General features: G+C 37.5%; 1 protein-coding gene across 1 annotated transcript; it reads left to right on the top strand.

Moving 5' to 3' along the window:
• Positions 1-645: 645 nt before the first annotated feature.
• Positions 646-16,762, top strand: LOC125241769 (nuclear receptor subfamily 2 group E member 1). Its single transcript, XM_048150385.1, has 5 exons — positions 646-721; positions 3,962-4,005; positions 15,035-15,271; positions 15,516-16,189; positions 16,470-16,762. Exons 2-5 carry the CDS (start codon positions 3,975-3,977, stop codon positions 16,650-16,652), a joined length of 1,125 nt encoding a protein of 374 aa, XP_048006342.1. The 5' UTR covers positions 646-721; positions 3,962-3,974; the 3' UTR covers positions 16,653-16,762.
• The last annotated feature ends 712 nt before the right edge of the window (positions 16,763-17,474 follow it).

Below are 17,474 nucleotides of genomic sequence, written 5' to 3'. Positions count from 1 at the left end.
GAATAATTGCGTTACAGTATAAAAACATTTATTGGTTAGCCAATTTTTAAGTTTGTTTGAAAACATATTGTTACTTTCTAACATTTTTATGTCATTAGGCAGCGCATTGTAAATTTTAGGACCTAGAACATGCATTGTCTTGGCAGATTTGCTTAGTCTGTGGGAGGCTGGTAGCAGTCGTTCTCGGCTTCCTAAACGAGTGCGAGTGAGTTTGTTCGTTGCAAAGGTGTGTTTGTGTGTGTGTAATAAAAACCATTTGATTCACTGTGTGCATGTGCACGACTATATCAGTACTGTCCTCTGTTTGTTGACTTGTCTATGTTAAATCCTACGAAGTTATTGAAATTAATAGTTCAATGGCATTAATATTTGACATTCCAAAAAATTACCTGCACTCCGAGCCAAGGATTTGTCAAAATATTTTTATTAAATGGCAAAAAGAGGGTAAAGCAAAAATTGTAAAAGAAAATCTACCCACTTCAAATTCTAGTTTATTTATTTCTTGGAAAACAATATCACCAACACTCAAAACACTGAGATTTATTTTTGTTTAAATGCTGTGTTTGATTTTGATGTTTTGTGAAAAATGCAACGGGCTAACAAATAACTGGTTTTGTAATTTGTAATAAAATCTAATAAAAATAACTTTTGTCTTTACAAGAAACTTACAAAAATGTGATAAGTATTTTGGATGTTTTTGCGGCTTTAACCGTGGCTTAATGTGAGTAAATTTGAGTAACTTCATAATTTATTCTTGGAATTATAACATGTGCCACATACCTTGTTAAAATAATAAGATTTAAAATGTTTTGGCTGTGTGGCTGTTTGTCTACTGAAGAGGGCTTCAAAAATATACACTATATACAGTGTAAAAAATAAAGTGTATGATGAGGATACCGAATTATTTAAGAATTTACTTTTAAAAAAAGTTCTTTTTAAATAGGTAATTACATTTTTGACTTTCCCCATATGGATTTCTGCCAAAAGAGCTATCTACCAAAAACTTGTCACTGACATGACAATCTTTTAAAAAATAGCAATCTTTCATTCGGATTTTTTTCGGAAATTCCTTTAGGTACATTTCAGGGTCATATAGGTAGGTACAACGTTTCCTTTAATTTCTTGCGCCTGTAAAGTTCTTTTGGGAAGATTAATATATTTTATATGGCATTCCTAAATTTTCTGGGTTGAATTCAGACCTCCTAGGCGACAGCGCGGTGGGTCTGCCGTCAACTGCTTCTATGGAGTATGCGGGCCTCGAGGACCGTTCAAAAGCATATTGTTTGGTGAAAATGAAACTTGAGATTGATAATGAGATGGAGTTTTAGTCAAAAGATCATCGACCGTTTTTGAGGTTGTGGTTTAGGTTTCATAAACACCATCTGATGACAAAATACACGAAAGATGGAGTCTTATCTTCCTTTCGTGTTATTGGTATTTAGATGTAGTAGCTACGGGCGACTAATATAGTTAAAGAAACAGTATATCTACTACAATTTTGTGTTTAAATGTTTAAATAGCTGGGCCAATTTATTTGAAATTTACCATAATAATGGTAATATTAATGTTTAATTATTTATACGAAACTGAATGGCAGTAGGCCCTTAGGACCTCTCAAAAGAAAGGGAAGACAGCCTAAGTGCGTTTTCACATTATCCGGTCCGATATCGGATGTCGGAAGGATTTCAAAGGCAAAAATCAAAGATGGCGGCTTGAATGTATGAGATATCGATCCTACATCCGATATCGGATCGGATAATGTGAAAACGCACTAAGATGAGCCTTACCGTTGTACAGTCGACTACAAAGAAATGTATCCACTTTTTCAACATATTCCATTGTAATAAGGTGAAAAAATGGATACATCTCTTTGTAGTCGACTGTACAGTAATAGCCTATTCTAGCATTGAAAAAAAAACATTTCATATAATTCATAATATTATAAGATGCATCATCATTACGCGCAGAAAAGTGACGGGCAAACTAAAAGCCAGTATTTCACATGTATTTCGAAATCGAACAATTAATAGCTTGTTAACAATCCAGCAAATATCTAATCAGCCTCATATCACCAAACCGCAATCATCCAACTCCTAGCGTTAAATTAAATCCATATTGAAAACCATAAACAACATAATGTTAAAATTAATTTTCCCTTACTTGTGAAGTCGTTAAGCGTTGGTAACGCGTAGCGGTTCCGCTGCGTGAAAGTTAATTTGTCCACGAGTTTTCGAGATAAAAACGTAAGTTGACATCAAAACTATAACGTAAACTAGGTATTCTTTATTGCTCGACAAATATTAAAATAAAATAAAAAAAATACACGAGCGGCCAGGGAGGGTTTCAAGTGCCCTCCTGCCCTGGGTGATAAAGTCAGCGATGGTCTTATCACTTGGATGGAATATATTTATGTTATAGACACTGATAATAGTGATAAAATGCAGCATAATCATAAATAATTGTTTTTGTGTACATTTCATTATGCATTGGTACGTCAAAAATATTTTCCGAGCATAGTACGCGTCGTTCCGAATTTTTTGAAGTGTCACAGAACACATCCCAGTTGTAAAATACTACAAGTAGTTAGGTTTTAAGTTACTTTTAGATATATCTCTCTAAGGATTTATTTCGCGCGAATTTGTAATTAACACCCAACCAAATTAATTAAAACCAAAACCAAATAAAACCCAACAGTTTTATGGCATTAAGTAGATATGCCGTTGAAACATTGGTAAAAACAATAGTTGGCATTTCTTATTTATTTTTGTTATAAATTTCACTAATTACTAATACTAAATACGTAAATCCGACTTATGAATATGGCTTACTATATAAATATAAAAATAAATAGGTATAGGCAGGTAACTAGAACATTTTAATTTGACAAACTGCCGCCGCCTGTATATATCCTTGCTTACCTACTTAATACATCCATGAGTGTCGATTCAGTTCATCAAATTCGCATATAAAGCTAAACACCAAGAGGTCAGCATTGGCAATAAACAGATAACATTCTCAAAGCCAGCTGCGTGAAATCACAATGCCAACAACCAACAACAGTTTTTACGCCATTTTTTTGGCAGAAGCTACCGACTTTGCGATGTTATTATCCCTCCTTTGTTGCGTCCCACCGGGCCCATGGTTCAGCTTTTGTCCTCTCTAAGGATTATCCAGGCCTAATTACCTGTTAAAACTCAAATTTTAAAGTTTAATGTAAAAGAGAGATGTTTTTGCAAACATCTGAGCGGCCGACTGATTTTGCTACCGGTTGACGCAAGCTTAGCATTCGGAGAAACATTACTTAGTCTGTGGTTTGCTGAATTTGAATAAAGAATTTTCCTGGAATTCGCGCCGCGGTCCTTCTAATCTAACTTGTAAGACTTAGTTTAGTGTAAGTTTGTTTTTTGGTGAATCTTTTGTTTGTCTCTAAAGGTATCTAATAAGTAAGCTTCTTTCTCTCCACGCAATATTAACACGACAGATAATTCTGTCTTTTCTTAAATTAATCGTTATAAATGTATAATCCAAAGTTACGATATTAAAAAAAGGTTTACGAAAAAACTTTATATTCACATATTCTGATGAGCATACAATTTATAAAGTATATAAAAAGCACTCAACACTCACTTCAATTCACAAAGCCACAAAGTAACAAAGCAGTGCCAAAAGACGTTAATTGTTAAACAACGAAACATCATTCGGTCACACGAGCGGCAAGTTAGGGTCTCAAGTGCCCTCTTGCCCTGGTCGAAAACACTAGCACAATCTAACTCAGAGCACTACTTACCATTGTCCCTAAGATGCCCAAGAACTCAACAAAAGACTTATTTTTGATACAATTGTTGCATTCGATTATTTTCTTATTTTCAAGTGCACTTGCGGTTTCTTGAATTCGGTTCGCACGGTGTGAACCAAGCTTAATGTGAACTTTTTTAATTTTATTGTATCTTTTTTGTTTTAGCTAACCGGCCAGTATGGAGATGCAGTCTATGCCAACGTCGTCGAGTAAGTCCTAATACTGTTGATTATTTTCTTTTTATTTTATTTCTAATATGAGGAAAATAATGTTAGCAGTCGGAAGTCGTGTGCTAGTTTACATCCAGTGCTAGTTTGCATTCATTTAACGATTTTTTTGCTTAAAAAACTAATTTGACGCACTTGTTGCATTCCTTATTGTCTAAACAATATATCGATACTACTTAAATATGTATATTAAATTGACTTTTATTCCTTATACAGGTGAGCGCAAACTAGTAGTGCTCTTTAATAAAGGTTTTAGCCTCGGAACGAGAGGAAATAAGCTGTAATCTCTGGAAAAAATGTATTTCTTACTAAAATGAAAACCACTTTATATTCGCTAAAATATTTTGTTTACTTAGACCTTGAATAACTTCCGACGAGCGACGCAAACACGATCTATGCAAGTACCTATGCATATCATATGCTTTTTAGAGAACCTTCAGAAAGCCACAGTAACATGAATGTAACGGTCGTTTACGAGTTTTCATCTTATTTCCTTCACGATTGATACCCACTTTAAACTGAAAGTCTCTGGACTATAGCATAATGACACTATTAAACGCAACAGTTTACCTATATTTACCTACGAGAGTTTATATTACTTTCCCATAAGTGCTAATTTACTAGGGCCCGTTCCACTGCCCCTTGATAACGAGATGCGTGCTCCGCTAATTTGCCATCGATTCCCACGAGCGCATCTGCCCGATGACAACTCTCGTTTGTTTCCGATCTCACTGGCTGGACACAATTCATTTGTTTATGGTACTTAAAATAGTCCTGAAAAAATATGCGTGTTCGAAATTCAAATTGAGTAAATATTTTTTTAGGGCAAGTTACCTTAAAAATAAAATTAGAACACGACACGATAGTATCTTGATTTCAGAAAAAAAGTTTATCTTTGAATCTTACCTACATTTTACAGGTGGTAATTTAAATAAAAATTGTATGTAACACCTAATAGTCATCATCATCCTCCTTGCGTTATTCCTGCATTTGCCACGGCTCATGGGAGCCTAGGGTCCGCTTTGACAACTAATCCCTGTAACACCTAATAGTATTTATAGGGAAATTCTTGATACACACTTTTTGTCTTAGTAACTTTGTTTTAAGTCCCCAGCCGTACCTTTACAAGGCGGAGGGAGAGAAGGGTTTGAAGGTCCCATTTTTCGGGCTTTCACTGATATCTCGAAAACTGTGCATCCTAGTGACACGATGATTACGAAAGAATAAAAGACAACTAGATTTTATAAAAAATCGTTTTTTTTTTGTCTAGATTTTTAATTTATTTATACATATCTATATCTAATTACATAATATCTACATTGGTGAAACTGATCAATAAGAAAATAAAATATCTATGAATACGGAAATTCAATTCATTTATTCATGTCTACTAAAATAATTAATTCAATGACTAATAAGTTAAGTGCCAACCTACAAACTGAAGGGTGCAAACATCCCACGCAGTATCATGCAACATTAATAATCGGCAATTCTCTCACAACCAGTCATAATGGCAATCAGCCACTAAATATCACGCGATAGATGTTCCCACATCCAAAATTTTAAAAATATTTAAACCCATCCCTAGTTCACTAATTACAACTTTATCAATACGGGCCATTGTGGCGCTAGTGTGTTGTAGCCAGTATGGAATTAGTAGGTAGGGAATGTAGTCTAGAGCCAATTTGGCCACAAGTCGTCTCCTTCACGATTTTCGTCGACATCTCTTCTAAATACCTAAAACAGGTATGGATATGTTCCTCGTTCTCTCCAGATTACGAATTGACCTGTTTTAGTTTAAGGAGGGGGGGACGGGTCGAGAAAAGGGGGGGGAAAGATGGCGACCGACCATCATAGATATTTATTCACATCTCGAGTCCTATGGCACCAATCTGTTCGTGCGAGGTGTCATTTGAAAGCTTATTAAACCTACTTTAATTGTTTTCAAATAACTATGCTCATAAAAGTAACCGTTTAGTAAATATTTGAAAATATGTGTTTTTTATCGCGCATGAATTGCACAAGTACTAGTAAAAAATGCGTCTAACTCAATAAACAATAACTTTACCGCAATTGATGTTATTCTAAAATTTTCGCGTCTATTCATGCTCTTTCTAAAAATATAAGTTTCATTGGTATATGATAATATATAACCATGTAATTAAGAATTTTGTTTGACAGGGGTTATCCTCCAGGTCGCATAAACGGGCGCTGACCGTAGTAAAGTATTCAATATTTTTGAGGTCTTATTTTACGGATCCATATGTGAGAGGTATCGTTTGAAAGATAATTAAACTTACTATAATTGTTTATACATAACTATAGTATTAAAGGTAGCTGTTTACATAATATTTGAAAATATGTGTTTTTTATCGAGCATGAATCGCACAAGTACTGGTAAAAAATGCTTCTAAGTCAATAAACAATAACGTTGCCGCAATTGATGTTATTGTACGACTATTCATGAGCTTTCTAAAAATATAAGTTTTATTGGTAAGTGATAATATAACCATTAAATTACGAATTTTGTTTCCTAGTGGTCACTCCGCCGGTCGCATAAAAATGAGCGCTGACCGTAGTAAAGTATTCAATATTTTTAAGTTCTTATTTTACGGATCCATATGTAAGAGGTATCATTTGAAAGCAAATTAAACCTACTATAATTACTTTTGAATAACTATAGTTATAAAGGTAGCTGTTTACAAAATATTTGAAAACATGAGTTTTTTTTCGAGCACGAGTTGCACATATACAGATAAAAAATGCTTCTAACTTAATAAACCATAACTTTACCGCAATTAATGTTATAATAAAATTTACGCGAAATTTCATGCGCTTTCTAAAAATATAAGTATTATTGGTATATGATAATATATGACCAAGTAATTACGAATTTGGTTTAGCAGGGGTCACTGCGCCCTGTCACGATATTGGGTGCTGACTGACCGTCGCCAAATTTTCTACGTTACTCAGATCCTATTTTACTGATAAATTTATGAGAGGTATCATTTGAAAGCATATTATGCGTACTATCTTTATTTCTAATATCTCAAGTCGAAACTGTAGAAGTTTACAAAATATTTGATTAGTAATATGTGTATTTTACTGTGCATGAATAGCATTGGCATTGATAAGACACGCTTCTAGCTCAATAAATTATAGTTTTCCGCAATTGAAATAATAACAAAATAAACGGAAAATGTATGACTTACACAAAAAATAAGTTTGGTTTGTATTGCATAAACAATTAATTTGAATTTGTTCAGCTCACCTACTGCGCACCATCATATAAATGAATGTTCACCGTCGTTGCCTTTTTTCATGATTTTTCAGATTTTATTTCACTAATCGTATATTCATAATAAATATAATCTATCACGTATTGAATTTACTTATATACTTAATTGATCAGTAAAATAAAATCTGTAAAATGATGAAAAAATTAAGGCAACGGCGGTGGACATTCGTTTATATGACGATTGACCGTGCGCAGTGGGTATGGTGGACAAATTAACATTAATTGTTTAAGCAAAACTAACAAAACTCATTTTTTGTAAAGGCCATACATTTTGCGGTTCATTTCGTTATTATATCAATTGCGGAAAAATATAATTTATTGAGCTAGAAGCATGTTTCACTCGTACGAGTATCAGTGCGAATGCTATTCATATACAGTAAAAATACACATATTGTCAAATATTTTGTAAACTTCTACAATTACGACTAAAATTATTAAAAAGTAACGATAGTACGCATAATATGCTTTCAAATGATACTTCTCACAAATTGATCGCTAAAATAGGATCTGAGAAATACATAAAATTAGGCGACGGTTAGCACCTATTTACGTCACGGGGGTGCAGTGACACCTGCTAAACCAAATTCGTAATTACTTGGTTGTATAATATCATACATCAATAAAACTTATATTTTTAGAAAGCATATGAAATGTCCTGTAAATCTTATCATAACATTATTTGCGGTAAAGTTATTGTTTATTGGTCATGCACCAAGATACAATCTTAAAAATTATGAAAACGGCAACGAAAATGGTCATCCATGTATATGACGGTGCGCAGTGAGTATGATGGATAAATTAACATTAATTGTTTATGCAATACTGACAAAACTTATTATTTGAAAAGGTCATACATTTCGCCGTTTATTTTGTTATTATATCAATTGCGGAAAAAATATAATTCATTTAGCTAGAAGCATGTTTTACTCACATCGGTTCCAATGCATATTTTCAAATATTTTGTTAGCTACTACAGTACAGTTACAACTAAAATGATTGAGAACTAATGATAGTACGCATAATATGCTTTCAAAAGATTCCTGTTAAATAAAATAGGATCTGAAAAATATAGAAAATTTGGCGACGGTCAGCATCCATACGTGGCCGGGCGCTGTGGCCCCTACTTAACCATATTTGTAATTACTTGGTTATATAATATCATACACCAATAAAACTTATGTTATTAGAAAGCCCACGAAATTCCGCGTAAATCTTATACTAACATCAATTCCGGAAAAGTTGTTGTTTATTGATTAAGAAGCATTTTTTACCAGTAGGTACTTGTGCGACTCATGGTCTATAAAACACATATTTTCAAATATTTTCTAAACAGCTACCTTTATGATTATAGTTATTTATAAAAAAATATAGTAGGTTTAATTAACTTTGAAACGATACCTCTCGCATATGGATCCGTAAAATAGGACCTCAAAAATATTGAATACTTTACTACGGTCAGCGCCCATTTCTGCGACCGGGCAGAGTGACTCCTGCTAAACCAAATTCGTAATTACATGGTTATATATTATCATATACCAATGAAACTTATATTTTTAGAAAGAGCATGAATAGACGCAAAAATTTTATAATAACATCAATTGCGGTAAAGTTATTGTTTATTGAGTTAGACGCATTTTTTCTAGTACTTGTGCAAATCATGCGCGATAAAAAAACACATATTTTCAAATATTTACTAAACGGTTACTTTTATGAGTATAGTTATTTAAAAACAATTAAAGTAGGTTTAATAAGCTTTCAAACGACACCTTGCACGAACAGATTGGTGCCATAGGACTCGAGATGTGAATAAATATCTATGATGGTCGGCCGCCATATTTCTCCCCCTGTTTTCTCAACCCGTCCCCCCCTCCATAAACTAAAACAGGTCAATTCGTAATCTGGAGATAACGAGGAACACATCCATACCTGTTTTAGGTATTTAGAAGAGATGTCGACGACTTTTTGTAAAAGAGGTCGTTTGGTCCCTGACTAATGTTAGTTCCACTTTTTTCCGCCGGGTCGAATAAGTTTGTTAGGCGACACGCAATACTGAGACACAGGTGACCGGTCACACGGGGTGATGATGATACCATCGACAAGGATGATTAGGGTCTGTTTATGGGCTAATAATGAATGTTTTTTTAAACCGTTTTTAGGGTTCCGTAGTCAACTAGGAACCCTTATAGTTTCGCCATGTCTGTCTGTCCGTCCGTCCGTCCGTCCGTCCGTCCGTCCGTCCGTCCGTCCGTCCGTCCGTCCGTCCGTCCGTCCGTCCGTCCGCGGATAATCTCAGTAACCGTTAGCACTAGACAGCTGAAATTTGGTACCAATATGTATATCAATCACGCCAACAGTGTGCAAAAATAAAAAATGGAAAAAAATGTTTTATTGGGGTACCCCCCCTACATGTAAAGTGGGGGCTGAATTTTTTTTAATTCCAACCCCAACGTGTGATATATTGTTGGATAGGTATTTAAAAATGAATAAGGGTTTACTAAGATCGTTTTTTGATAATATTAATATTTTCGGAAATAATCGCTCCTAACTTTTTAACCATATGTTTAAAAAATATGAAAAAAATCACAAAAGTAGAACTTTATAAAGACTTTCTAGGAAAATTGTTTTGAAATTGATAGGTTCAGTAGTTTTTGAGAAAAATACGGAAAACTACGGAACCCTACAATGAGCGTGGCCCGACACGCTCTTGGCCGGTTTTTTTAATGAATAGGGATGCATGGCCGATTGGGGAACAATTAAAGTACTCGACAAAAGACCTTTGAGAATGAGAATTAAAATGTATTTCGTATTTGAGTATAATAAATAAATAATTAAGTACTAGGATCTACAAAAGACAAACTTGTTGATTTTTTATTACATTTTTAGGGTTTTTATTGGTATATAAAATAGGTAGGTATTTAAATAAAGAAGGAGTCAAGCCTAATTAGGTATAATGCAGGCGGAGATTATTCTTTTTTTTTTTTAATAAAACCACGTAAAAGTTCTTATAAAACCAATCGCTTTAAAATATTATTGCAAATTATCGTTCTAAACAAATATTTTCGCACATCTTTATTTATTGACTTTTTATTACAAACGACCGTAGACCGGCAGATGTCATAACATCATCAAAAATCAAATTCAAATAAACTCCACAACCATTGAATGCCAAAACTTTTATTTACTGGGTCTTATGGAATTTTTAGGCAACGACAATTTTAAAAATGCATCATAAACTTTATTATAAAGCGTCAAGGTCGTTTTGCGATTGCGTTACGGGGTTTTTCAAGTTATCCTCGATCTGTCATTATCCCGCTTAAGACGTATTAAATTGTTCGAGTCGGTTCAGGATTGTCTATGGTGTTTTTTTTAAACCAGACACCGCGCTTCCTGCCCTGCAAGTGCGTATTATTCGGATGCCATTGAAAGGAGATGCCTTTGTGACTTGCCTAAATACTCGTAGTTATAAAGACGTATTATCTTGCTCGTGGGACCGTGTTTGCGAGCGAATGAGGTTGAAAAAATGCATTGGAATTTGTTGAATGAAGGCTCAGATGACTTTTTTGGGAGATGAGATTCTGGCGAGGTGAAATTATGGCGATTGATAAACTGTATTGAATTAAAATGACTTTTTAAGGTAACGATTTAGAAGCTATTAAACCACCAGGTTTTTGCGTAGGTTGCTACGAAGAGCCCCAGTTAAAACGTTAAAAATTTTAACTTCATAAAATAGCAACGAGTAAATTGAAAAAAGATGATAAAATCTTTCTATAAATCAACGGTACCTATATATATTTTTTACCACAAACCATCCTTCTATATGTTTAATATCTAAAGTTAACCAATCGCGCCCAAAATGGCCCAGCAATCAATCAAAATACCCAAGACTGTGAAAACTAAAAGCGCAATCTAATTGCCAGTTGCGCCTTTCAAACTTGCATTCAAACCGAAAAAGTCCCACTGCGAAAACGCGCCACCACCGCGCCTCCTATTTGTATACCAGTGTGAGTGGTTTCGAAGCGAGTTACGTCATTTTAAAATTTTGAAATAAGAACGTTTTGTCGAAGGGGCGCGTTTGGGCGGAGCGTGAGCCCCACGATCACATAATTGTGACACTTTTACCGAGTACTTACTGATTTATGACCGTTATGTGATTCGTTTTGAGGGCTTTCGGTTTTGTTTTGTAAAAGGAACGTTTAGTTAGAAGTGTCATCGATATGAAAGAATCGAGTGGACAATTTTGTAACAGTTCAAACAATATGATTTCAGTATATATTGATTACTGATTGAGATTAATCTCTTTTATTTTCTATCTTCATTAATCACATAACTGCTGATATTTCCTCTTCTTATCACCTTTATGCCGACGACCTCCAAATTTACTCCCAGTACGTGATTAACGATCTGCCACAGTGTATCGGCTCTATAAACCGGGATTTGGAGCACATTTTCAGTTGGAGCAAACGTCATGGGCTGAAAGTCAATCCATCTAAAACGCAAGCTATAATTTTAGGCAGTTCTCAGCTCATTTCTCGAATTGACTTTCCTAATTTACCCTTCATACTTAGCGTTTGATGGTGTTTCCATTCCATACTCGTACCAGGTAAAGAATCTCGGGATTACATTAGACCGGACACTGTCATGGATACCACAGATAAGTGAGATTGGTAGGAAGATGTTTGCTTCCCTGGGGTCACTACGTAGGCTTCGTAACTTCTTGCCGCTCGCTACCAGAATTGCGCTTGCTCATTCTCTCCTTCTTCCTATATTAGATTATGCGGATATCTGTTACCTTGATCTTTCAGCGGACCAGCTAAATAAACTTGATCGCCTTCAAAATGTCTGCATCAGATTTATATTTAGCTTGCGAAAATATGACCACATTTCTGAATTTCGTACGCAGCTGAAGTGGCTTCCTATTCGCCACCGTCGAAACTCTCACATTCTTGTACTTCTATATACTTAATATTCTTTTTAATCCTTCTTCCCCTCGTTATCTAAAAGAGCGTTTCAACTATCTTTCTTCCATTCGGTGTGCCGAAAAACATCTCCTTGCTCCGCCAACTTCTTCCTCCAAATTTTACGTGAACTCTTTCACCTTTCGTTTGTTCGGTTGTGGAATGCTTTGCCATTAAACATCAGACTTGCTAAATCCCTCCCCGTTTTTAAATCTCTTTTAAAATCTCATTACTTGTCGCTGCCTTAATCTGCCTTTATTTACTTATTAAATGTAATATATTTATGTATATGTACGTATTTAAGTAGGTATATAGTATTTATATATTATACAGGTATTTATTATTATATATCTTTATGTATGTATTTAGTATATTATATATAATACTTTATTCATTGTAATTTATATATTTCGGCACTACCCGTTTAACGATCTACATTCATTGTTTCCTGCTACCTAAAGGTTGTCTGGTAAAGATCGCTTCTTAGCGATAAGACCGCCTGTTGTTACCTAGTTATTAAGCGTGATCCATCTTGTGTATTTTTTTTTCTGTATGGTGCACAATAAAGAATATTATTATTTGTATGTCTTTCCCATCACGGAACAATGGTATTCCGGACCTTTGGGAGGCGTGCGCGGGGCCGAAGCCAACACGTAGAGGCCCTTTCGACACTTTAATGAAATGTAAGGGGTACACCGAGCGGATGTTGCCCTTGCCCGTATCATGGGACACACGCAGAGGCAACACCCGCCAGGGTGTAAGGACTATTTGAGAGTTAATGGAATCTAAAATGAACTGGTCTATTTTGATGAAAGTGATGGACTAAATACTGGGCTATGGATAAAAAACCGGACGCCTGCCTAATAAAACGGTATCCAATTTTATTTCCGGCAGACGGTGACTCGTCCCCACAAGATGAGCCCCCACAAAAAGCGACATCCAAGATGGCTCAAGGGCAACACCGGTGTGAGAACTCAAGGGTGTCGAGAGGTGTACACCGCTTTCTGCCCAGTGGCTGTGAAGCCACTGCACCAACTCGCGTCTTATGCAAATTTTCACTTCCACCCCTGGGGCATGTAGCCCTAACGACTCCACTCTGGACGGCCAGCCAAGGCAAGCCAGAGGTAGAGAGTACTGTCCCACCCACCCGCCTTACGGGTAACAAAACTCCCCAGGAGCACTCGGGTACGTGGGGTCGCTGTTCCCCAACAGCTCGCCACAAGCTGCCCTGCGTTGACTGATTGCACTGGTAAAACCTATTATTATTATTATTATTTGTTTGTCTTTTCCATATCTCGGGACCATGGGGTCCCGGACCTTTGGGAGGCATGCGTGGGGCCGAAGCCAACAGCACAGAGGCCCTTTAAGACATTTTAATCTAAAGGCAAGGGATACACGTGGCGGATACCATCCCCGAGCGCACAATGTGATACACCCGAAGATGGTCCCCGCCAGGTGCAAAGGCTACTGCAGTGCAACACTTTTGTGTTGCGATGGGAACTAAAGGTCATAAGGCTATTGTTTTGCAAATTGGATGGACTGGTTAATGGGCTATGGGAGGAGACTATCGGACACCTGCCGTGACAATTAGTCTCGGAATTGTAGAAGACAGGCGGTGACTTGCCAACTTATTGAGTGGGCCCTGCAAAACGGCCGCACGCACGGTGCGACAATCGAGCAACACTTGAAGAGAGGCTAAGAGGTTGTCGAGAGGTGAGACTGCGATAGCCAGATCCCGGTGATCCGTTCAGCAGGCCGCCGGCGTTATGACATTTTACATCTTATTATTAACCGACTTCAAAAAAGGAGGAGGTTCTCAATTCGACTGAATGTTTTTTTTATTATTATTATTAATATGTACTTAATAAAAATTTACAACGAAATTTAAGGATTAAATGGCAAATAAATAGCTATGCAAATTGCGATACTTTGAAAGGCACTAAACGTAGGTACCCATATTAAATTTAAAATCAACAAAGGGACGAACGCTGCTAACATTGTTTACCTTTTTACCGACGTTTATACCAGGTTTCACTGGCTGGTTGGTCACGCTCACGGAAAATCCATTTAGCCGTTATTGTCTTTTTCCCCTCACTAGCTCGGAAACACGTGTTTTGTCCTTTAATACCAGCGGGTAAAAACGCATTTTATCCACTAGTGGGTAAAGTAATTTGACCTTGAATAAAGTCAAAATAGCTGCTTTAAAATTGATAAAAGCTGGTGAATCTAGTAATAAAGATGACTTAATTACCACCTGTGGAACTACTGGAAGCAGTGATAAACGCATTTTTTGTGTTGTAGTTTCCTCGCTATAGTGAGGGGAAAAATTTTGTGTTACACTCGGGTGCAAATGTATTTTACTTCTCGTGTGTTAAAAAACTCGCAAGTTCAGGATTCTATTCTTGAACCACTCGCTTCGCTCGTGGGTCAACTATAGAATCCTTTCACTTGCTCGTTTTTCAATTCCACACTCGGCGTTAAAATACAACTTTGCCCCCTTGTACAACAAATAACTATAAAATATAATAATGCTGTGTACTTAAAAACCGCTAGAATCCCTTTTACATTCATGTTAAATATTGTATTAGACTAGATTACCTGTCGGACAACTGCAAATTATGTTTCATTATGTTGCGTCTAGCAAGAGCAATGCGCCAGTAAAACGTTACCCTGTTCCCTGTCCTATATTCTAACATTTCTAACGTCAAGGTCAATACCACTCAACTCCGTAGTTGTAACATTGAATATGTCTGACCAGGTCGCATCCTCTACGACGTGCCCTGCGCCGTATGCCGCGACCACTCCTCGGGCAAACACTACGGCGTGTTCGCTTGCGACGGCTGCGCGGGATTCTTTAAGCGGTCCGTGCGCCGCGACCGCCGGTACGCGTGCAAGGCCCGGAGCCCCGGCGCCTGTCTCGTCGACAAGGCGCATAGGAACCAGTGCCGCGCTTGCAGGCTCTCCAAGTGTCTGGATGCCGGGATGAATAAAGACGGTGAGATTTTTGGTCATTCACTGCATTGCTGTCTATATTTCACACGGGTTGTGGGACATGATTACGATTCTTGCTCTCTGCCGTGAGTTTCACTAGCGATGAAAAGGTTAAAAAGTACTACCATTGGAAAACACGGAATTTCATATATTTAACTGCATTAGATCTTTACTTTTTAACTATTGTTTTATCGTTTCCAATAGTTCCAGAGCAGCATTTTAACACCATGATGTTTAACCCCCAACAGCAGTCCAGCATGAGCGTGGTCCCCGCAACTCCACCATTCGCCGACAAATGGCGCTCTTCCTCAAAGACCCAGCTATGCCGTCACCGGATCTTACCCTTACGCCACCGGCCCTAGACCTAGCGCTACCGAAGCACACCATGATACCGCCCGCGCCTATGCCTCTCTTCCATCCATACGCGTACAACAGACTTATGATGCCTCTGAATCACTGCTCTCTTAAAGCTCCGTCCCCACCGCCTATTACTCCGTCACTTCTTACCCCATCAGACCCTGAAACCATTTGCGAAGCTGCCGCGCGACTCCTATTCATGAACGTGAAGTGGGCAAAAAACGTCCCAGCCTTCACGTCTCTATCTTTACCCGATAGATTGCTTCTATTAGAGGAGTCATGGCGAGATCTGTTCATCATAGGGGCGGCTCAGTTTCTATATCCTTTAGATTTAAAAGTGTTGATGAATTTCAAGAATACTGCGGTTGAAAAAGACGTGGAGGAATTTGAAAAGGTGCTAGCTGAAGTGGCAAAGCTACGACCGGATAGCAACGAGTTTGCATGTCTCAGGGCCGTGGCTTTATTTAGGACGGTGGGCGAGAAAGATGGACAGGGTTTCAGAAGACTACAAGACTTGCCTGCGGTTGCTGCGTTGCAGGATCATTCACAAGTTGTTCTTAACGAGGTGAGTTTAAATATTAACTACAGTTGCAAAAACACAGTATCTTTTTCATATCTCGTATCGTGACCTTTTTAATGAATTATGTGTGATGTCCCGTTCAATAATCTTCAAACCATCCAAATTTCAATGAATTACAGCGAACTGCAAATCCTCCGTAGTTTAAAACACGCTAACCATCAAACCATGGTTAAATTAAACACTATGAATAGCGTAGCACAAGCCACAAACCTATGACCGACGACGACTATTCCTTGGTGCTATTAAAGAATTTCTTTTTTTCCAGTACACCCTGAGGACATACCCGTTAGACACCTCTCGAGCCAGTCAACTCCTCCAACTGCTGCCAAGTATGAGGCGGGTGCCAAGCGACGCCATAGTGGAGCTGTTCTTCAGAGCCACCATCGGGGATATCCCTATTGAGAGGATAATCAGTGACATGTATAGAACGGGCAAGGATAGCGTGTAGATTTTGTTTGACACCTTCCAAGCCAGCCGGCTGCTCCAACTGCCAAGTATGAGGCGCATTCTAAGTGACGCCATAGTGGACACTCTTTAGAGCCCTCTTGGAGACATTCCTTAAGGGAGGTTGATCAGCGACATGTTTAGGACGGACATACAAAATGTAGAAATCCGATTTTTTACCGGATTTCGATTGAATTGCACCTGCTGATTTTTAGAGATTACCTACTGGTATAAAGAAGGTTCATATCTGTCAAGAATGTAGCAGAGTAATCACTAATAAACAGTTATGTGGCAACTAACGCCGCGTCTTGCGTGAGCGACGAACCCGCGACGGCGACGCGATGCGATGCGATGCGACGAAATCAAACCTTCTATCTCTATGGACTTGTCTTAGGTGGGCGACGGAACGCGACGGCGATGCGACGCGACGAACTAGCGATGAACATGCGAATGTTAAGCGACGCGATGCGACGCGATGCGATCAAACCGCTGTGTTCATATGGGAGTGTCTTGCGTAAGCGACGGCCCGCGACGGCCCGCGACGGCGATGCGACGCGATGCGATGGCGATGGGCGCGCGATCAAGCTATTTGATTTTTAGAAGCAAATTCAATACGTAGAGAGGTCGGACTAGAGAAATAACGATTGATTACTAGTCTCACATTTCATTCTTTATATTTTCTTATAATAAAAATTCAAAATATTCAAATTAACATAAGTTGACCAAAGGAGTAATGTGCCTAAAAAGTAAGGAAATTACAACTTTTGTAGCTTGTATTGACAGCCTTTGATTATGTGCACGGTGATACGAGATTGTCTGCGTAAAA

The sequence above is a fragment of the Leguminivora glycinivorella genome, chromosome Z (assembly GCF_023078275.1).
Source record: "Leguminivora glycinivorella isolate SPB_JAAS2020 chromosome Z, LegGlyc_1.1, whole genome shotgun sequence".
Taxonomy (NCBI): domain Eukaryota; kingdom Metazoa; phylum Arthropoda; class Insecta; order Lepidoptera; family Tortricidae; genus Leguminivora; species Leguminivora glycinivorella.
This window is presented reverse-complemented; position numbering and strand designations above follow the sequence as displayed.